Here is a 22,526-nt window from a genome sequence, read left to right on the forward strand (position 1 = left end):
GTGCAAGATGTTGATGGTTGTATTCCCAGCACCCAGCACAGGGTGGCACACAAGCAAGAGCTCACTGGTTGATTTTTGTTTTTATTTTTAAAATAAATGCTAACAGTAGCCAGGGCCTTGTCTTCCTTAACCCCACAGCAATGCCATGAGGGAGCACTGTTGTGATCCCCATTTTGCAGATGAGGACATGGAAGCAGAGAAAGGGAATAACTTGCCTAGAGCCGCAGCTAAGCAAATGCATGAGAATAAATGGGTCACTCTGACAAACTGATGGCAGAGCCTGGGACTTGGGGCTTTGTGGGCAAGAAGCTGCCCTGAGTGTGGGCAACTGAGAGAAGGCGTGGACACTCCTGGCCGAAGGGAATAAGCGTGCCTTTCTCGTCTTTGTGCTCCCTGAGCTCCAGGCAACACCTTAGACCCAAGCCAGCTTCCTCCATTGCTCCAGGTGCTCCAGAGAGCAAGAGATGAGCCGGGAGAGGTAGGGAGACAGGACCCCTGGGTGTGGCTGAGCAGGCTGCACACTGCATAATTCCAGGGCACTGTATTCACACAGACTATGATGAGAACAGTGCAAGGTACTGTTATGCAAGCGTATTTGCATATTGCCTTGGAATTATGCAAGGCAGTAGCTCTGTAGGCAGAACCACACCATACAGGACTTTGAAGACCAGGGGTCTGCAAACCTTTTCTGCAGAGGGCCAGATAGTAAATATCGTAGGCCACGTGAGCCATACAGTCTCTGTTGTACCTACTCAAATCTGCTGTTGGAGGGTGAAAGCAGTCATAGGTGATATGTAAATGAATGAGTGTGGATGTGTTCCAATAAAACTTTATTTGCAGAAACAGGCTGCCTGCCAGATTTGGCTCACAGGCCATAGTTTGTCAGTCCCAATGAAGGTCATGGAAGGATTTTGAACTTCATCCCAAGGGCACTGTTGGGGCTGGACGTGGTTGTGCGTGCGCCTGGAGTCTCAACTACTCAGAATGCTGAGGTGGGAGGATTGCTTGAGTGCAAGAGTTTGAGTCCAGCCTGGGCAACATAGTGAGGCCCTATCTCTTAAAAAAAGAAGGCGGCGGACAGGCACAGCAGCTCACACCTGTAATCCCAGGATTTTGGGAGGCTGAGGCAGGCAGATCACGAGGTCAGGAGATTAAGACCATCCTGGCTAACACAGTGAAACCCCGTCTCTACTAAAAATACAAAAAATTAGCTGGGTGTGGTGGCACATGACTGTAGTCCCAGGTACTTGGGAGGCTGAGGCAGAAGAGCCGAGATCGCACCACTGCACTACAGCCTGGGCAACAGAGCGAGACTCTGTCTCAAAAAAAAAAAAAAAAAGAAGAAGAAGAAGAAGACTGGGCGTGGTGACTCATGCCTTAAATCCCAGCACTTTGAGAGGCTGAGATGGGAGGATTGCTTGAGGCCAAGAGTTTGAGACCAGCCTGGTCAACATAGTGAGACCCCCATCCCTATATTAAAAAAATAATAATAATAAAAGAGGAAGAAGAAGAAAAGAGCAAAATGGAGCCACGAGAAGGTTTTAAGCAGGGAGTCAGGGAAGCAGGTTTACATTTTAAATGGCCCTGAAAGAGCTAATCCCTCAGCAGGGCAACACCATTTCTTCTGTCCCATTTGTGCATCCTTGAACTCTTCTGTCTTCAAGAAGAGGCTTGGCCTGGGATTGCAGGGCGTCTGATACATAGAGAGTTCCAGAAGCAAAGGTCACTGCTGTCCATTTCCCATTACCCTCGTCCCCAAATCAGCTGTCAGCACAGGTCTCGACATGGCAGAAATCCAGAAATGCTGTTCCTATTCCTGGCCTTAGGGCAGAGTAGAATGGTCCACTGGCCACCAGCCTGGGCTTTGAAATCAGAGAGGCCTGGTGCCAAATCCCTGCTCCTTAATTTGGCCACATGTGACTAAGCTACACCTTCCTGGCCCTCTGTCTCTTCTTCTGCATAAGAGGAATAATTATAGGTGTGAACTCATAAAATAAAGTGGTTCTGAATTGACCGAGGTGCAAATAAAAGGCTTAGTAAGAAAACATTATTTTTATTTATTTATATATATTTTTTGAGACAGAGTCTTGCTCCGTCGCCCAGGCTGGAGTGCAATGGTGCAATCTCGCCTCACTGCAAGCTCTGCCTCCTAAATTCAAGTGATTCTCCTGCCTCAGCCTCCTGAGTAGCTAGGATTACAGGCGTGCGCCACCACGCCCAGCTGATTTTTGTATTTTTAGTAGAGACAGGGTTTCGCCATGTTGGCCAGGCTGGTCTTGAACTCCTGACCCCAAGTGATCCACATGCCTTGGCATCCCAAAGTGCTGGAATTACAGGCATGAGCCACCATGCCTGGCCAGAAAACATTATTAATATAATAATCATTTTCTTACTGAACTCTAGAGGCAGGGAGCCCGGTTGTGCACTGGGTGCCGAGGACTTTGCTCCTGTGAGTAGGTGCAGAGCCAGGCCTTGGGCTCCTAGGTACATTGGAAGTAGCACTGCTGAGGCAGCCTTGGCTCATGAGTACTAAGGGCTTCCTAGAGATGGGAATGATTTGTCCCACCTCTTGGGCTGAAAATAACTGCCCAACATCAGGGTAATTACATGACTTGGATTCCTCCACCGCATGGAGAACACCCCAATAATTACTGTGCACAAACACTGCTTTTGGCAGCTGATGCTTATTTTCTGCCTCAAGGAGTATCTGCTGGACAGGAAGCTTATTCTGCTACTCACCCCATGGGATTTGAACCCCTAGCTAATGTGAGCAGAACCATCCAGAAACCCATCCTAGTCAGGGATATAGTGGCCACTGCTCCTCTCCCAAAAGCCATCTGTAATGCTCAGGGCACCCCCACTCACCCGTGGGCAGGTTGGGCCTTGGTGATCAGTGGCTTTGCCATAATCTCCTACATGGTCCTGAGGCTAACACCAGGCACTGGGTCTGTAGGAGACGCCTGCGAGCAGAGAGCTGCCTGCTACAGACATGAGTCTTCTGGAGTCAGCCCTTGAGGGTGATCTGCTTTGCTCAGCGATGGAGAGGCTTTGTCCTTGGACTGAACTAGAGGGCTGGCAATTGGGTCAGGGTCCTAGAGGAGTTCTTGAGGACTCACTGTGTACCAGGCTTTAGGGATCGAGCCATAAGTACCAGGTCATGGTTCTGCCCTTGTGGGGCTTAGTGTCCAATGGGCAGATACACTCAAAGCCCATAATTAGTTATATAATTGTAGTTGTGACAAGGCTGTAAATGAGATGTATAGGAGCTATGGGTATATATAACAGGAGCCTGGGGAGTTTAAGCTGAGACCTAAAGGTTGAGGAGTGGGGCAAAGGTGTGTGTGTGTGTGTGTGTGTGTGTGTTAGTGTTAGAGGCAGATGCATGGATGATGGTGGTTGGATGGATGAATGGATGCTGGTGGATGGATGGATGAATGATTGAGTCTTCCAGGCAATGGGAACAGACTATGCAAAATCTCAGAGGCCACAAGAAGTGGTGTGACTCTGTAACTGACAAAAGACTATTGTGGAAAGTGTTTGGAGTTTAAGAAATGAGAGTGGTGAGGTTAGCAGGTAGGATGATTGTGCACAGCTGAGCAAGTTGTGTACTGGACAGCTCCAGAAGATGCCAGTCTTATAAACCATGATGTGGATGGTGCCCCCTAGAATTGTGCAAGCTGGAGGCCTGCAGACAGGGCTCACATCATGCAAGAACTTGTATGCCATAGGAAGAGTTGTGGACTTTATTCCCAGAGCAATGGGGAGCCATGGAAGGATTTTAACAATTTGTGACAGAGCTAATTTTCATTTATAATGCCCCAAAGCAGCACCGTCCAATAGAACTTTCCAAGAAGATGAAAATGGTCTATTTCTACACTTTCCAATATGGTAGCCACCAACCACTTGAAACTGAGCACAGCATGCCTGAGAAACTAAATTTTGAATGTTAATTCGTTTAAGCAGCCATAATAGCCAGATGTAGCTAGTGGCACCATGTTGGTCAGGACAGCACCAAAGGATCTGACCATACTGGACAAAGTCCTGTCATGCTTAACCCATACTGGCTATGCATACTGGGCAGGTCTACTGGAGATGCCACCTCTTACTGGGTGGTGACCTCAACCTCCCCTTCACGCAGGGCCTCGGTTCACACTGAGGCCTAGGGTGCAACTGGGACTGTGGTTTGGGAGCTGGGCCTCATGAGGATGGAGCTGAGGGGCTGTACCCCCACCCCATCCACTGCTCCTGAGCCCTTGAGGACTCCTCCCTTGCCTTCCAGCTTCTTTTTCCCCTGGCACCCCCTGGAATTGCTGACTGGGTTTTTTTGTCCTGCAGAAGGGATAGTCTTCTCTTCACCCTGCCCAGCTCACTTCTAATTTGTTTCCCCACAGCAGAAATCAACGAGGAAACCACCTCAGCCCTGCCCTATGGCATGAACCGTAGTGTGGAGATAGTGTCCACGGTGGGGATTAGGGGATGTGGACTTTGGCTTCTGTTTCACAGGGAGCTAGACTTGGCTGGGGGTGGGAGGAGGCTCAGAGGGCTCAGGGCCAGCCTATGTATCCTGTCTGCAGTGCCTGGGCCTGCAGGCCCGGCTTCATCAGCACGATGGCACGAGGGCCACCCACACAAGCCAGCTGGTGTATTCAAGTTCGTCCACTTGCCCCACAAACAGCCACCCTCTGTTCACCACTCTGGCCTAGAGGTCCGCTTGCCCTAGTAACTGCACAGTCTACCTTTGGGAAGCTGGATCCAGGGAAGATCCTATTGAGGCCCTGCAAGCAGGCTCAGAGTCATTTGGACAGGGACAGTAGAGGTGTGGCCTGGAAGGGGAGCCAGGGGCTTGGGTGGACTCGTCCCACTGGCCCCCTGGACTCCTCATCCACGGGGAGAGGCAAAGCTGGAGGGCCTGAGATCACCCTGCTAAAGCCAGAGCTGGAGTCCCAGTTGCCAAGCCTGGGAAGGGGCCTGCAGGGCTGCTGGGTGAGCTCCTCTCTTCTCTCCCTTTGCACGTGGGTTCAGGGGAGAATTAGGGCTTGAATGGTGGCGGGCAGAGGAGGAGGGAGGAGGGTCACAGTGATAAGGGGAGGGGGCTTATCCTAAGCAAGAGGGATTCCAGGCTGTCAATGCTGTTCACTCTGGCCTCCCTGCCCACCCAGAATCCCTGAACACACACACACACACACACACACACACACCCCTAGACAAAATTCTAGGGATTGGGGATGGTTAAAACCTCTGCTACCCTCCTTCCCCAGGGCTCGGTAGGGCCAAAGAAGGGGCATTTGACACCCATAGGTGAGCCATCACCTGCTGTGGGGACCCACAGTTTTAGTAAAAATCATCACATCTGCCAGAGCAGGAGTTCACCTTCAAACCACATGCTGGCCACTGTGCTGAGCCCCTGGCATGGCTCACCTCGATGACCACTCACACTGCCACTGGGAGGAGGATGAACATCATCCCCATTTTGCAGATGAGAAAACTGAGGCACAGAGAAGGAAGTGTCTTGACCAAGGTTGCACAGCCAATGAGAATGGTGCCCAAATTTGAACCTCCAGAGTGTATGCTTTCAATGACTAGAATGTGCATCCTCTGGACAACAAATACAAATTGCTTAGCTCAGTGCCTGGCATCCGGGAAGCGCTAAATAATTGTTAGTTCTTGTTATTGTTATCCATAATAAGATAGGCAGTGGCATCTACCTCTTGGAAATTCTGGGCCTCAGTTGTCTCATCTGTAAAATGGGGAGTTGTTACTACATTCTTTATAGGCCTGGGGGACAGCGGGTCTTACCCGGGCCCCTGCATGCCTGCACACCCAGTGTGCAACGGGAAGCTCACTCCTGTACCCTCCTATTGCAGTACGCTACTTCCTGAAGAATAAGGTCAGCCCTGATTTGTGCAATGAGGACGGACTCACAGCCCTACACCAGGTAAGGCCGGGCTCGTTGGGGCTCCAGGGCTCCCTGCCCCTCACCTGGACAGGTACCCTGTTTCTCGGCACTTTCCTGCTCAGAACCCTCAGGGAGGAGGGAATGAGGGAGGGAGGAGGAGCTGCAGCTGGCCCATCTGAAAGGCTCTTGTCTACTTTGGAGACACGCGTGTCTGTTACTGCCATCCCACAGAGCCCTGTGTGCGCCCGCAGACGCGACTGCACATGCAGGCTCTAAGGATAGGGAGCTTTTGTTCACTGCATCCCTCCTGCCCATGAAAGCAAGTGTGTTTGGAGCTTGACAGTGTACGAAGCACATTCACACTTATCAGGACATCCCATCCACCCTGGCGACAGAGGCAGTTGGCGGGACTTATGTGACCTGCCTAAGGTCACATGGTCTTGATTTATGGTCTTGAGCCATGTGCTATCATGACATGTCCTTTCCAAGGCAGAGCGATGGGTCCAGCCCTCCCTGCTGGGGATGGCTTCTCTGGCTGTCACCTTTCACGTGGATGCTGCTACAGCCTCGTAACTGGTCCCCAGCATTCAGTCTGGCTCTGCCATAATTCTCTGTCCACACGGCAGCCATGGGGATGCTTAAGCCAAAAATCTCTTCCTGTTACTCAAAGTTCTCTGGTGTCTTCCCATAAACTGGGGATAAAGAACAAACTCTGCCACAGTGCACAAGGCCGCACGAGGCTGGGCTCATGACCAATCTTCTAAGCCTCCTGGCTCTCTGGGCTCCAGCCACCCAACTTCTCAGGTCCTTGTACCCAATGGGCTCCTCCCCACCACACTTCCCACAGCACTTGGTGCTTTCACCCATTAGCTGCTGTCCACAGCAAGAGCCTGGGAGCTGTGCTGTGATAGACATACCCTTTGTCTTCTGAAGGCCCTCTTCCTTTGTAATTAGTCATTTTAGCCATTGATGTCATCACTTGATGTTGACTTCTCCCCTACTCAGACGCTGAGCTGCCCGAGGGCACAGCCCATGCCTCTTGCTTATGAGTGTGTCCTAGCATCTTTCCCCATGCTGGCATACAGTAGGTGCTCAATATGTGCATGTTGAATTAATGCATGAACACACCAAAGCCTCCCTGTGCCCGAGTTTCTAAGCAGATGGACTTGAGTGAGAGGCCAGGCAACCAGAACCCTGGGCTGGTGAGGGCCTCTCCACCTCGGTACAAGGGCAGGGGTGGGATGCACAGAGAATGGCCACGCCCTGCCCATAAGCCCCAGGGGCAGGTCCCTGTGTGTCCTCTTGGCTTCTCTCTCACAGGGCCTCAGGCATCTCTCAGGCAGCTGCCTCAGTACCCCCACTCCATCTGCCATTGGAAACTCCCAGACTCCCAGCTCCATGAACCCTAGAGGGCCTGGGACTCCACTAGGGAGCAGAGAGCGGGTGGCTGCTGTAGCTTGCCCTGAAATGGAGACCCAAATGCCAATTCCCAAGGCTGGGCAGCACCCACCAGCCATGGGCATGAGGATCAAATGTGTGGGCTACCGCCTACTGCGTGCCAGAAAGGTGAGGATGTCAGGACTGAGAGTCAGGCTTGTGGCCCGGAGCTGTCACCTACTAGCTATGTGACTGTGGGGAAGTTACTTAAGCTCTCTGTGCCTCAGTTTCCTCATCTCTAAAAGAGGAATAACAAGTACCCATCTCATTGGGTGGTTGTGAGGATTAAATGAACACATGTAAAACTCCTTTAAGCAGCACTCGATACTGGATAAATATTATTATTTATTAAAAGTTATTAAAATGTATCATGTGACCACTTCCCTGCAAATTACTTCAGTTATATATTTCATTTTTATCCTTACAACAAACTTCAGAAATATTATCATCCCCAGGCCAGGCGTGGTGGCTCACACCTGTAATCCCGGCTCTTTGGGAGGCCAAGGCAGGCGGATCACCTGAAGTCAGGAGTTCAAGACCAGCCTGACCAACATGGCAAAACCCTGTCTTTACTAAAAATACAAAAATTAGCTGGAATTTGGTGGTGAGTGTCTCTAATCCCAGCTACTAGGGAGGCTGAGGTAGGGAGATTTGCTTGAACCCGGGAGACAGAGGTTGTAGTGAGCCGAGATCATGCCACTGCCCTCCAGCCTGGGTGACAGAGTGAGACTCTGTCTCAAAAAAAAAAAAGAAATATTATCATCCCCGTTTCATGGCTCAGGAAACTGAGGCAGCCTTTTCAATAGAACTTTCTACAATGATGGAAATGTTCTGTGTTCCTGCAGTGCACAGTACAATAGCCACCAGCCACACGCGGATCTACAGCACTCGAAATGTGGCTGATGTGACTGAGGAAATGGATTTTGAAGTTTATTTAATTTTACTGGATTTAAAGAAACAGTGGCTGTCGTATTATACCGTGCAGCTTGGGGAGGTGAAATCTCCTTGTCCAAGGTCAAGCAGTGATTGAGTGTTTAAGTCAGGATTTGAAACAAGGCAGTCTTAACTGCTCTGTGGACACCACAGCTGCAATTCTCTGAGCCCCAGGTCCCCTGTTGAGTTGCCATCCCTGCTGCAATGAACTCTCAAGTGGCGCCCTTTTTTTAGCTTGGGGTTCCCGCCACCTCACATAGTGCCTCAACTTCTTCCTTGTTGGTCACATTGCTTTCTCAGGACCAGTTTCTCCTGTGGGTTCCTGGGCCCCTGGGGATGCATGGTCAGGGAGGCGGGAACTCGCCAGGCTCCAAGTTTAGCTGCATGAAGCTCCTGGCTGACCAGCTGAAACCCACACCTCACCCCAACCACCACACGTGCCTTGGGTCCCATGTTGGGGCCTTTCAGGGAGACATCCACCCTCATTAGCCTGTGGGCTTCCATTTATTTTTTCAACAAATACCTATTGTGTACCCACTCCATGCCAGCTGTCTTCTGGGAACAGGGCCCCAGAAGTAAGTTAGGCAGAGTCCCTGCTCTCAGAGTTCAGAGTGTGCTGTGGCCACAGGCACATAAATAATTATAGAGGTAATGCAGTGTGGTCAGCCCTTGCACGGAGATAGGCAGGGGCTCAGTGGCAGCTTAAAACTGGGAACCGATGACTCAACTCAAAGGGGAACTGAGAAAGACTTCTAAGAGGAAGAGATATCTGAGCTGGGTCTTGAAGGATGAGTAGGAGCTTGCTAGCTAGAAAAGAATAAGGCAGAACATTCAAAGCCGAGGGAATAGCATGTGCAAAGCCTTGAGAAAGGGGCTCAGCATTTCAAGTTTGGAGTCTGGAGGGTTCTGTGTGGCACAGTTAGAGAGCAGGGAGCCTCAGGGAGAGGTGCAGGTGGTGAGACCGAGAGAGTTGAGAACAGGGCCTTTGGAGTCAGACTGCTTGGATTTCAATTTATCTTACTCCATGTGACCTTGTACCACCAGGCTTCCTTGAGCCAGTTTCCCCATCTATAAAAGGGGCCATTTCCCCGTCTGTAAAAAGAGCAATCCTCATAGGCTTGTTTTGAAGATTAAATTAGGCAATGCATGGCCAAAGCTTAGCAAGCTGCTTGACTCTTGTAAGTCCTCAAAAAGCATTAGACATTGTTATTGACAATGTGATGTGACATGCTATTACTGTTGTTGCCGGGGCTGTTGCTATTGTTATCACTGCTATTGTCACTGTTGCTCCAGTGCAACAAAGGAGATGGGGGCACATTAAGAAGAGCTTCCCATGCCTGCAAAAGGAGTGTGGATTTTCTTCTCTTGGCAACAGGGAGCCCTCAGAGGTTTGTAAACGGAGAGCAACATGATTAGATTAATGAAGAAGCTCTCTCTGGTCGAGGGTGTTAGGAAGGGGAATGACAGGGAGGTAGGGAAAGATGATGAAACTTCATCCAGGGCAGAGGGTGGGGACAGCGATTTAGGAGATGTGCAATTCATACCTGGTGATAGATTGAAGCTGGGAAGGGAAGAAGTGGGAGGAGGTGGGAGGAGGCGGGAGGAGGCGGCTGACTGCCAGGTGCCATTTCCCACCTCGGCCGCAGCAGAGGAGGAGGCCCACCCACTCCACCAGCTACCACCCACTCCATGTGCGCCCCTGCACCCAGCCGCCAACGCAGCCGTTACTCAGGCCGGGTCTCCCAGGTGTAGACTGGTCCAGCCCCTGGACATCTGTCTCACAAGACTCTGCCATCTGGGCACACAGTCCCCTCGCCCTTCAACCAGAGGCTTCCACTCCACCCCCTATGTTTCCTGCGGTCTCTAGGGGTTGGATTTCTGGCCCTCTTGCCCCTGACCCCAGGGGCTCCTCAGCGGCATCTCCTAGTGAAGGCCTGGAGATGCTCACCTTCCACCGCAGCCTCGCTTCGTTGCCTTTGGCGCCCTCTGCCGGCCGCGCCGTGCTGCTGCGTGGTTCTCCCGCCCGTCTGAGGCAGCACCCACTCGCTTACAGGGTCACACCTTTCCCTGCCTGTCCGGAGAGATGTCCTCAGACCTAGCCACCGTCCCCCCGCACCCCCGCACCCCCGCCCCGCAAAGACCGGCTGGCGCAGAAAGAACCTGGGTCTCTGGCGCCATCTGTGCAAACGGCTGCTCCTTTCCCACATGTCCTGGCGCTGAGCCCTGGCTTCCCTGGGGATAGGGGTGGGGCTGTGGTGCCGCCCCATCCCACGCCTACACCCACGCCCACAGCCACCTGGGGCCGTGGGCTTCCACAGCTGCTCCTGCTCCTTCTGTTGGCATCTGGACTCTTCTCTCTATCCCTGTGGTCGTTTCTGGAGGCCAGGCCACCATCATCTCTTAACTGGGTGGCTTCAACACAGCTCCTCACTGTCCCCTCCCAACGTGCACACATGTGTGTGGGCGTGCACGCGCACACACACCATCTGTTCTCCACGTGTAATCAGAGGAGCAGTTGTTTTTAAAAGCAATTCTGATCATGCTCCCCTTCGTAGTGTAACTCAGTGTCTCCCATTGCACTGAGGACCGAGCCCCAAGCCCTTATCTGGGTGGGCAGGGCTGAGCCTGTGAGCCCTGCTGTGTCCCCTGCTGGCTTTCGCAGAGGTCACCTCTAGGGAAGAGTTTCATCCCGCAGTCTGTAAAGTGGCTGCCTGTCTTTCTCCTCTCTCCCGGCCTTTCCCATCCTGGTGCCTAGCTTGACGCTCCTCTGTCTCCTTGGGATCTTTTCCTCCCTGTCCCTGGAGCCTGGGGGCCACCTGTGTTGGAGCCTGTGTTCTCTCTAGGAGGCTGCAGGCTGCTGGCCCTTCCCCCTTACTGGGGCTGCCCCACGTGCAATCACTGCAGCATATAGGCAGGAACACAAACATGGCTGTCTCCTCGCAGGGACTATCAGGACCCCTAGAATGCTCACGTGGAGCTGGATTATTTCAGGGGGAGTCTTGGTTACCTGAAGGCTTCCCCAAGATCTGAGCTACCTGGTCAGAGGTTCCTAAGTCAGAGGTTTCAAGCTATGATCTTGAAACCGCTTTGGAGGCCACTGCCAGGAAAGGGGACACCCTCCCAACACACACACCCCTGCCTCAACCCAAGCAATCCTGTTTGAATTTACTGGTCGTCTAAGTGAGAGTTCTCCATACAATTTTCTTTGGAGAAAGCCTTCTGGGATTTAAAAATAGGTTTTAAAACCTCATTCAAAATTTTGTCCCATTTCACTGATACTTGCAAAGCACTTTATAGCTGACAGAGTGTTTTTTATCTGTATATTTTTATCTTATGTATTATTAACTTCATTTTTACTCACAAGGAGACTGAGGCCCAGAGAGGTTAAGTGGCTTGCTCAAGGTCGAGGGCAATGCTTACAGTGTGAACATCATGGAGCTGGATTCAAACAGGCCTTCCACAGTCTTCCTCATGGCCTCTTGCGGGGAACCTGGTGTGTCCTGACCAGGGCCCAGGGCCCAGTGCCCTGCCTGGAGCTGACTCTGCCTGTGTGTCTCTCCCAGTGCTGCATCGACAACTTTGAGGAAATTGTGAAGCTGCTCCTCTCCCATGGTGCCAATGTGAACGCCAAGGACAACGAGCTGTGGACACCTCTCCATGCTGCAGCCACCTGCGGCCACATCAACCTGGTGAAGATCCTCGTTCAGTAGTACGTGCCCCTCCCTGCCCCAGAGCAGCCTCCTCCACCTCTTGTCTTTTTCCAACTTCCTTCTTTCTCCCCTCCCTTCCTCCTTCCTTCTTCCCTCCCTCCCTCCTTCCTTCTTCCCTCCCTCCCTCCTTCCTTCCTTCTTCCCTCCCTCCCTCCTTCCTTCTTTCTCCCCTCCCTCCCTCCTTCCTTCTTTCTCCCCTCCCTCCCTCCTTCCTTCCTTCTTCCCTCCCTCCCTCCTTCCTTCCTTCTTCCCTCCCTCCCTCCTTCCTTCTTTCTTCCCTCCCTCCCTCCTTCCTTCCTTCTTCCCTCCCTCCCTCCTTCCTTCCTTCTTCCCTCCCTCCCTCCTTCCTTCCTTCTTCCCTCCCTCCCTCCTTCCTTCTTTCTTCCCTCCCTCCCTCCTTCCTTCCTTCTTCCCTCCCTCCCTCCTTCCTTCCTTCTTCCCTCCCTCCCTCCTTCCTTCCTTCTTCCCTCCCTCCCTCCTTCCTTCCTTCTTCCCTCCCTCCCTCCTTCCTTCCTTCTTTCTCCCCTCCCTCCTTCCTTCCTTCTTTCTTCCCTCCCTCCCTCCTTCCTTCCTTCTTCCCTCCCTCCCTCCTTCCTTCCTTCTTCCCTCCCTCCCTCCTTCCTTCTTTCTCCCCTCCCTCCCTCCTTCCTTCCTTCTTCCCTCCCTCCCTCCTTCCTTCTTTCTTCCCTCCCTCCCTCCTTCCTTCTTTCTCCCCTCCCTCCCTCCTTCCTTCCTTCTTCCCTCCCTCCCTCCTTCCTTCTTTCTCCCCTCCCTCCCTCCTTCCTTCTTTCTCCCCTCCCTTCCTCCTTCCTTCTTTCTCCCCTCCCTCCCTCCTTCCTTCTTTCTCCCCTCCCTTCCTCCCTTCCTTCTTTCTTCCCTCCCTCCCTCCCTTTCTTTTTTCTTCCCTCACTTCCCCCCTTCCTTCTTTCTTTCCTCCCTTCCTTCTTTCTTCCCTCCCTTCCTCCCTTTCTCCCTTTCTTCTGTCTTCCCTCCCTTCCTTCTTTCTTCCCTTCCTCCCTCCTTTCCTTCTTTCTTCCCTTCCTCCCTTCCTTTCTTCTTTCTTCCCTCCCTTTCTTCTTTCTTCCCTTCCTCCCTTCTTTCTTCCCTTCCTCCTTCCCTCCTTTCCTGCTTTTCTTCCTTCCTCTCTCTTCTCTTTTTTTTCTCTCTCTCTGTCACTCTTTCTCAGTCTCTCTTGGTGCTTGTCACTTTCTTTCTCCCCACATCCTCTCTTCATCTCTCTCTCTCTCTGCTTCTACATCTCACCCTCTCCTCCCCTCAGTTCCCCTTTACTCTCCCCATCTCTGTGTGCCTGTTCTTTTCTTCTTCTATCTCTGTCTCTCCTTCACTCTTGGTCTCTCTCTATATTTTCCAGTCTCTTTTTATTTTCTCTCTTCTCCTTTCATTCTCCCTTTCCCCCCAGTTTTTTATAGTGATAAAACACATATAACATAAAATACCATCTTACCCATTTTAAGTGTGCAGGTTAGTGGTATTAAGTTCATTCATATTGTTGTGCAGCCATTACCACTCTCCATCTTCAGAATGACTTTCATCTCGCAAAACTGAAACTCTGTACCCATCAAACAGTAATTCAGTAATTCCCATTCCCTGCCTACCCCTGGCTCCTGGCGACCACCATTCTACTTTCTGTCTCTATGAATTTGACTACTGTAAGCACTTTATAGAAGTGGATTCGGAAAGGCCAGGCGTGGTAGCTCACGCCTGTAATCTCAGCACTTTGGGAGGCTGAGGCAAGTGGATCACCTGAAGTCGGGAGTTCGAGACCAGCCTGACCAACATGGTGAAGTCCCATCTCTACTAAAAATACAAAATTAGCCGGGCATGGTGGTGCATGCCTGTAATCTCAGCTACTTGGGAGGCTGAGGCAGGAGAATCGCTTGAACCCAGGAGGCGGAGTTTGCGATGAGCTGAGATCATGCCATTGCACTCCAGCCTGGGCAACAAGAGCAAAACTCCACCTCAAATAAATAAATAAATAAATAAATGAAAAGTGGATTCAGCTGGGTGTGGTGGCTCACACCTGTAATCCCAGCTACTCAGGAGGTGGAGGCAGGAGAATCGCTTGAACCCAGGAGACTGAGGTTGCAGTGAGCCAAGATTGTACCACTGCAATCCAGCCTGGGCGACAGAGTGAGACACCATCTTAAAAAAACAAGAAGTGGATTCATACAGTATTTGTCTTTTTTTGACTGGCATATTTCACTTAGCATGATGTCCTCAAGGTTCATCTATGTTGTAGTATGTGTCAGAGTTTCCTTCCTTTTTAAGGCTGAATGTACTCCATTGTATGTCTATACCACGTTTCACTTATGCATCCATTCATTGATGGACACTTGGGTTGCCTCCATGTTTTAGCTATTGTGAATCATGCTGTGATGAACATGAGTGTACAAATATCTCTTGAAATCCTGCTTCCAATTCCTTTGGTTATACACCCAGAAGTGGAGTTGCTGGATTGTATGGTAATGCTATTTTAAATTTTTTAAGGACCTGCTATACTGTTTTCCACAACATGTTACATTCCCACCAACAGTACACAAGGATTCTAGTTTCTCCTCATCCTCATCAACACTTGTTATTTTTTGCTTTTTCTTTTTTGTTAGTAGCCATACTAGTAGGTGTGAGGTGGTCTCTCACTGTGGTTTTGATTTGCATTTTTCTAGTGATGAGTGACGTTGAGCATCTTTTCATGTGACCGTTGTCCATCTGTATATCTTCTTTGGAGAAATGTCTATTCAAGTCCTTTGTCCATGTTTGAACTGGGTTGGGTTTTTGTCATTGAATTTTAGGATTTCTCTATGTATTCTGGAGATGAATCCCTTATCAGATAGATGTACTATTTTCTCCCATTCTATAGGATGTCTTTGAAATCACTGCCAAATCCACTGTCATGGAGGTTTTGTTCTATGTTTTCTCCTAAGAGTTTTATAGTTTTAGGTCTTTCATTTAGGTCATGGGTCCAGTTTGAATTAAATCTTATATATGGTATTGGGTAAGGATCTAACTTCATTCTTTTGCATGCGGATATCCAATTTTCCTACACTATCTGTTGGAAAGATGGTTGGTCTTTTCTCCATTGAATGGCCTTGGTACCCTGTCTAAAATCATTTAACCGTGTATGTGAGGGTTTGTTTCTGGACTCTATTCTATTTTATTGGTCTATATGTTTGTCTTTATGCCAGCCCCACACTGTTTTGATGCTAGAGTTTTGGAGTTCGTTTTGAAATCAGGAAGTGTGAATCCGCCAGCTTTGTTCTTCTTTTTCAGGGTTGTGTTGGCTATTCAGGTTCCTTGAGATTCCCTATGAATTTTAGAGTAAGCTATTCTAGTCTGCAAAAAACATCATTGGAGATTACAGGTGGCTGACACCTGTAATCCCAGCACTTTGGGAGGCCAAAATGGGTGGACCACTTGAGGTCAGGAGTTCGAGACCAGTCTGGCCAACATAGTGAGACCCTGTCTCTACTAAAAATACAAAAATTAGCTGGGCGTGGTGGTGCATGCCTGTAATCCCAGCTACTCAGGAGGCTGAGGCAGGAGAATTGCTTGAACCTGGGAGGCGGAGGTTGCAGTGAGCTGAGTTTGAGCCACTGCACACCAGCCTGGGTGATGGAGCAAGACCTTGTTTCAAAACAACAACAACAACAACAACAACAAAAATCATTGTGATTCTTAAAAGTAATGGCAAGAACCACAATTACTTTTGCACCAACCTAAATAATAATTGGTATCACCCAGAGCTGGGCACTGGGCACACAGAGATGCAGAAGTCCTGGGGAGCCAGGAAGAAAGCCAGGGGTTTTAAGTACCAGAGCTGAGACAGAGCCAGACCAGGGGGCTGATCATCTGAGGGCAGGGAGTCAGAGAGAGTGGCCCAGGGCAGGTAACCTTTTGCACTGGTCTTGGCAGAGCAGCAGGAGCCCATCGTTGGTTCCCGGGGGGATGGATATGACAGTACTGCTGCCCCAGCTCAGAGAGCTGGATAAACTTGCTCTGGGGTGTACGAAAGCTCAGAGAAGTCACAGTGGAGGGCTGTTAGGCCAAAGGACTGGATGGTGGCCTGTGCCTATGTCTCTGATGGGAACCTGAGTATGGCTAATTCTGCTAGGAGCATCAGATGGCCACAGCCTGATCAGTGGTGGTGCTAAGAGGACAAGGAAAGTGGTGCCAGCCTGGGTCAGTGGGTCCCAAAGCTGATCGGTATTACAATCACCTGGGGCATGGGTTTAAAACAGATTCCCATGCCCTCCCCCAAGGACTCTTTCAGGAGGGCTGGAGTGAAGCCCACCCAAGATGCTGCGTTTTATTCCCATGGTCCCCAGGTAATTCTGCCACAGGGCATCCAGGGCCATTCTTAGGAACCACTGGCCCAAAGGGTAAATTCTTCCAAGGAGTCCCAGGTCTCCGTTCTTCTACCTCTGTCCTATCAGCCTTTTGAGTAGGGACTTGGAGGAGGTGGAATATAACTGAGGATGTTTCTGCATATGGGCAAAAAATGAAATAGAACATGGAGAAGTAAAAAGAACTAATATGAGAGACCTGGTTTTGAGTCTGGACTCTACTGTATCCAAGCTGTGTGACCTTGGACAAGTGACCGAACCTGTCTGAGTCTTTTTTTTTTTTTTTAAACTTGCTCTAGTCTTGCTCTATCACCCAGGCTGGAGTGCAGTGGCGTGATCTTGGCTCACTGCAACCTCTGCCTCCCAGTTTCAAGCAATTCTCATGCCTCAGCCTCCCGAATAGCTGGGATTATAGGCTCCCACACCACGCCCCGCTAATTTTTGTATTTTTAGTAGAGACAGGGTTTCTATGTCGGCTAGGCTGGTCTCGAACTCCTGACCTCAGGTAATCCGCCCGCCTCGCCCTCCCAAAATGCTGGGATTACAGGCTTGAGCCACTGTGCCCGGTCATGTCTGAGTCTTTGTTTCCCCTTGCATGAGATGGGGCCAACAGTATTAACCTGAGCTATTATGAGGGTTAAATAAAAGGATGCCTGCAAAAGGGGCTTAGATCAGGTTTGGCTCTAGGCAAGTGCCTGGTAAGTGGTGTTGCTGCCATTAATGTGATTTTTGTTATTGTCACCAGGAGGACTTTTATATCTGTCCCTAAGTCCCTGCCTGCTGGTTCAACAGAGTGAAAGGCTTAGGGAAGTCTTCTGGGATAGCTGTCCTGGGACTTTGGTCTCTTCCCACCTGGGACCCTGGGATCCTGAAGCCGTCGTGCTCTTGGGCTGTGTGTCAGGCAGATCTAAGCATCATCTTGCTGGGGTACACCTTGGTGGGGTTTTGAGTGCTGGGTTGTACAGTAGGATTGCAGGCGAGAGGCCAGAGGGCAGAGGCAGCTAGACCAACCCTAGCCACACCTACTTGGCCCTCACCCTGCCTCTTTCTCTGCAGTGGGGCCGACTTGCTTGCTGTCAACTCGGATGGGAACATGCCATATGACCTCTGCGAGGATGAACCCACCCTGGATGTCATCGAGACCTGCATGGCATACCAGGGTAAGGGAGGGCAGCCTGCTATGAAGTGAGCACAGCACAGAGTTGCAGAGAGTGTCCCTTAAATCAATGCAGGCGAACAGATTAGCTATGCATCGGCCTGCCTCGTGCGCTGTGCTCAGTGAATAGGATGGGTCCCCATTCATATCCTTATCTGTGTGATTATCAAGAGCAGGACATGAGAGGACCCTGGAAAACATGCTGTGCAGAAGGGAGGTATTGATCTCATTCGTGTCACCCACACACGCAGGTGGCCGCAGCTGGCCTTGTCTCATCTTCATCAGCTGTGACAATTTGATTCAATAAATGTTCACCGTAAAGATATATTCCTATGTGGGACAATAATAAAGTCAAGAATACCGGAGGGTGCCTGCTCTGTGCCAGGCACCACGCTGGTTGCCAGGGGCCCAGATAAACAAGATGTGGGCTGTTCTCAACTCACAAATGAGGTTCAGAGAGGAAACAGATGCAGCAATGAGAGACCTGCGTGCCCCAGCACCCCACAGATAGACCTCTGAAGCGCTACCTCCTTGGAAATATGTCACACCCCAGATCCTCAGCTGCAGCTGCAGTCCTGCCCTGGCCCTGCCCTTGTGTACCCCACAGAGCCGCAGTAACCGTGATTGAATGTCTTGTTCCTTGCACCCAGATCTTCCTATTCATCTCCTGCAGAGGTTCTTAACCATTTTTGTGCCAATCTGGTGACTCTATGGACCCCTTCTCAGAATAATGTTTTTATTTTTTTGAGATGGAGTCTTGCTATGTCCCCCAGGCTAGAGTGCAATGGCACAATCTCGGCTCACTGCAACCTCTGCCTCCCAGGTTCAAGTGATTCTCCTGCTTCGGCCTCCCAAGTAGCTGGGATTACAGGCATGCCCCATCATGCCCAGCTAATTTTTGTATTTTTAGTAGAGACAGGATTTCACCATGTTGGCCAGGCTGGTCTCGAACTCCTGACCTCAGGTGATCTGCCTGCCTCAGCCTCCCAAATTTCTGGGATTACAGGCGTAAGCCCCCGCGCCCAGCCAGAATAATGTTTTTAAATGCAGTTATAGAAGTATAGGATTATAAAGGAAGCCAATTATATTAAAGCATAAGTACCAAAACATTTTTCAATGTGTTAGATAGAAACTTCATTAATTCATTAAACAATAAGATAACAGGATATGAAGATAGCTATAGTATCTGTTGGTAACAAAGTTACAGGCACTGCTAACACTACTGTGGGTTTTGCTTACATTCTAATGGTAGGGAATACTCAATTTCGTTTAAAGCTTAGTCAAAAGAAACGTGTGATTTTATTTCCTCCTTTTGTAGACCTCTCCTGAATTCGATCGAGCAGTGCTTGGTCTAATGGATCTTTTTACGGAGCATGTCATCCTCTCCTTAAATACTGTTTGTAGCTGTCAGTAACACACTTTTAAGACAGGAATGGGATTCGGGCTATACAATGTCTCTCTGGGCCCCTACCTCAATTGACTCAGCTCTCCACTTGAAAGTAATATATTCATTCATTCAGTCCTTCTGCAACTAAAATTGATTGAGTGTTGTGCCAGGTGCTACAGACACAACCATGGTTAAGATGAAGGAAACTAACAGAGACCCTGGTCAGATAGGGCGGTCAGCGGAGGCCAGCTTGGGAGATGATCCAGTCGAGGACTAAAGAATAAGACAGAGGCAGCCATCTGAGCAGTTGGAGGTGTGTAGGTGGATGGTAAGGACTTTCAGGTAGAAGAACAGCATATGCAAAGTGACCGATATGAATCCATTGCCTAGTGGGTGCCAGGCAGGAATGCCCTTGCTCTGTGGGCCAATGCATGGTGTCTCATCAGGCCTGAAGACAATGATCTATGGGCATGTCTGCATGCCCGCTTGACTGGCATATCCTAGGGAACAAGAGCCATGCCTCCCTCATCTGCCTTCCCCCGCCCTCTGGGGTCGTAGGCCTGAGGGTGCTAAATAAATCCCCTCTTTCCCACTGCAGGCATCACCCAAGAGAAAATCAACGAGATGCGGGCGGCTCCTGAGCAGCAGATGATTGCGGACATCCACTGCATGATCGCAGCGGGCCAGGACCTGGACTGGATAGATGCCCAGGGTGCCACACTGGTGAGGAGATGGGCCAGTACCAAAACCAAGACCAGCTAGGTCCGAAGTGGGCCAGCACCTGGTGGGGACCAACCCTGTACCCTTGGGGCCTGTCTGTGACCTTGGACCTCCGCAAGAATCCTTTTGGGCCAGGATTGCCCCTGGATAGGGAGGGTCAGCAGAGCAGGGCTCAGCCTCTTTGAGAACCTGGCCTCTCTCTGGGCTGGGCTTGGTGGCTCACACCTGTAGTCCCAGCTACCTGGGAGGCTGAGGTGGGAGGATCACTTGAGCCTGGGAGTTTGAGTTTGAGTTGTGATTGCACCAATGCACTCTAGCCTGGGTGACAGAAAGACTTTGTCTTTAATAAACAAACAAACAAAAAAGAATCCAGCCACTCTCAAGTGGGACTTGGAGTTAGGAGCCTGGGTGGGAGACCTGGCTCCCACCTGTTCACCAATTGCTCTGTCTCCAAGATATTCCTTCACCCCAGGCTTCTTGTGTCCATCTTGAGCTCCTTATTTCCCTCTCCTCTAATGATGTCCTCCATTAAGGACTGGTGTCACCATTCACCCACTCACTCATGCTTTCTTGCTTTGCACTGTCCATTCCCCTGCCCTAGTGTCACCTCTCCTACCCTAGCACCCCACTGCCTTGCCTCATCAGCTCCCCTGATATTATTGCAACAGCCTCTCCTTTGGGTTCCCTGACTTCAGAGTCTGCCCACCACTCCCAGTCATCCATTCATCCATTGGTCCATCCAACCATCCATCCATCCATCCATCCATCCATCCATCCATCCATCCATCATTCCATCCATCCGTCTGTCCATCCATCCATCCAGTCAACACACAGTTATGAGCACCTCCTCTGTGCCACATACTTTACTAGACCCTGGAGACAGAGAACAATGGGACCTTCTTCTCTCTCAAATCCGCCTGGTTAACTCCACTCATCCTTGCAGCTCAAGTGTCAGTGACTTAGGAAAACCTCCCTGGCCACTCCTCATAGGCTCTCCAGAGCACACTGCAGCCTAATATTGGGAAGGTCTGCTTCTGCAACCTGTAAATCAAAATTCAGAGCATGGCTATGGCAGCCTACCCCCCTGACTGGGGGGTGGGTGCCCTGTCCCAGGCTTAGGTTCCACGCTGGTCGTAAGCACTCAGCAGTCTCGGGATCTCGAGCTCACTAGATAGGGCTCAGCAGTACCAGATATCCTCACTGCCCCTCAGGCCTGACCTGGCAGCCCAGGTGTGATAAGTGGGCTTCTCCCACCTGCTTCCTGAGCTCTCACATCTGTTTTGTGCCCATTTCTATTACTTGGGTCCCTGCTTGGATCACCTGCTCAGCCTAGCACTCAAGAATGGGGTCAGGTAGGAAGACTGACTATTTCTGTCTGAAGTCAAGGCCAGGCTGCACTAGGGCATTACCCACCCTCATTGCAGCTCCACTGGGGCTGTCATTGGGTCCTCTAGACACAGGGATCTTCTCTACCTGGGCTGGGGCTGGTCTCAGGGTGGCCCCACCCCCATGGGCTGGGCCTTTACTAGGTCTCAGGTCTTCCCAGTAAACTGGAGATCATAGTGTCTTCCTCACAGTGTTGCTGGGAGCATTAAATGAGATTCTGTGTGAAAGTGCTTAGCACAGTCTGCAAATTCTCAATAGATGTTAGCAATGACCATTATTTTTACTAACAATGCCACTATTCCACTCATACCTTTTTATTTCCAGCCAAGTAGTGAGGTTTGTAATGTCGGACTGGCCAGCAGGTGTCATTCTCTACAACTGACAAGCATCAGACATTTATAAATCAGATAATTATACTAATTTTCACATCATACCCTTGCTTTTTCAAGTTGGAAAAAAAAAAAAGCTTCAAGCAACCTTCTCCCAGGATGAGGTGGCATCTGACCATCAGGGCTGTGTTCAGAAGGATCACTTCCTGAGGTCATGCCTTCTTTGTCCCACTGACTCTCCAGCCCAAGACCTCAGGCCCCCGAGGTTCTCTGGCTTCCTCCCAGCTAGTCTTCTGCTGGCTGCCTTGGACTTTCACTTCTATCTCTCATCTTGGCTGGGCAGTTGATGTCTTTTTGCCTTATTTCCTTCTCTCTCCTTCATTCATTCTCATGGTCATCATTTAGGACTCTCTAAGAATGTGAATCCCTTACCGAGTGTTCATTATGGGCTAAGCTATTTATGTATTTTGGGGGCAAATTGAACAATCATGACAACTGAGGTCTGCCAGGCAGTGGCCATGACTGAAGGCCTTGAATGGGATCACAGTCCCTTATTGGATGTATTATCTATTGCTGCATAACAAACTACCCCACAATGTAGCATCTTAAAACAATAATAAATATTTATTGTCTCACATGGCTTCTTTGGGTCAGAGAGTTAGGAACAGCTTAACTGGGTGGCTCTGGCTTGGTGGCTCTCATGATATTGCAACCAAGATGTTGCAATATTGTTGAGACTACTGGGGCTGCAGTCTCATCTGAAGGCTTGACTGGTACTGGAGGATCCACTTCCAAGTCAGTTCACACACATGGCTGGCAAGTTAGTGCTGGCTGTTGGCAGGAAGCCTCAGTTTCTCACCTCCTTAGGACCTCTCCTTGAGGCTTCTTGAGGATCCTCACAACATAGTGGCTACCTTCTTCTAGAATAATTGATCCAAGACAACATAAAGTAGAAGCAGCAATGCCTTTTATGCCCTAGCCTCAGAAATCACAAATAGGATATTCACAATATCCTATTTGTTAAAAGTGAGTCACTCAGTCTGGCCCACATTCAAGGTGAGAACAGTCAGGCTCCATCTTTTAAAGGAAGATGTGTCAAAGAATTTGTAGACATATTTAAAAATCACCATATTGAACCTCAGAGACCCCTTCTTCAGGGCTCAGTGCACAGTAGGGGCTCAGTAAATGCTGTTGCTTTAACCACATGGATG

The 22,526-nt window shown here is 50.2% G+C and overlaps 1 protein-coding gene across 1 annotated transcript in view; it reads left to right on the top strand.

Annotated features, from left to right (window-relative positions):
• The window catches only part of PPP1R16B (protein phosphatase 1 regulatory subunit 16B), a 118,010-nt gene that overhangs the window by 78,133 nt on the left and 17,351 nt on the right, over nucleotides 1-22,526 (top strand). Inside the window, exons 3-6 of the mRNA XM_003825887.3 lie at nucleotides 5,865-5,935; nucleotides 11,830-11,975; nucleotides 17,394-17,497; nucleotides 19,479-19,603. Of these exons, the coding sequence (XP_003825935.1) occupies nucleotides 5,865-5,935; nucleotides 11,830-11,975; nucleotides 17,394-17,497; nucleotides 19,479-19,603 (446 nt within the window). The remainder of the gene's footprint in view (nucleotides 1-5,864; nucleotides 5,936-11,829; nucleotides 11,976-17,393; nucleotides 17,498-19,478; nucleotides 19,604-22,526) is intronic.

This window comes from Pan paniscus, chromosome 21 (assembly GCF_029289425.2).
Source record: "Pan paniscus chromosome 21, NHGRI_mPanPan1-v2.0_pri, whole genome shotgun sequence".
Lineage (NCBI taxonomy): Eukaryota > Metazoa > Chordata > Mammalia > Primates > Hominidae > Pan > Pan paniscus.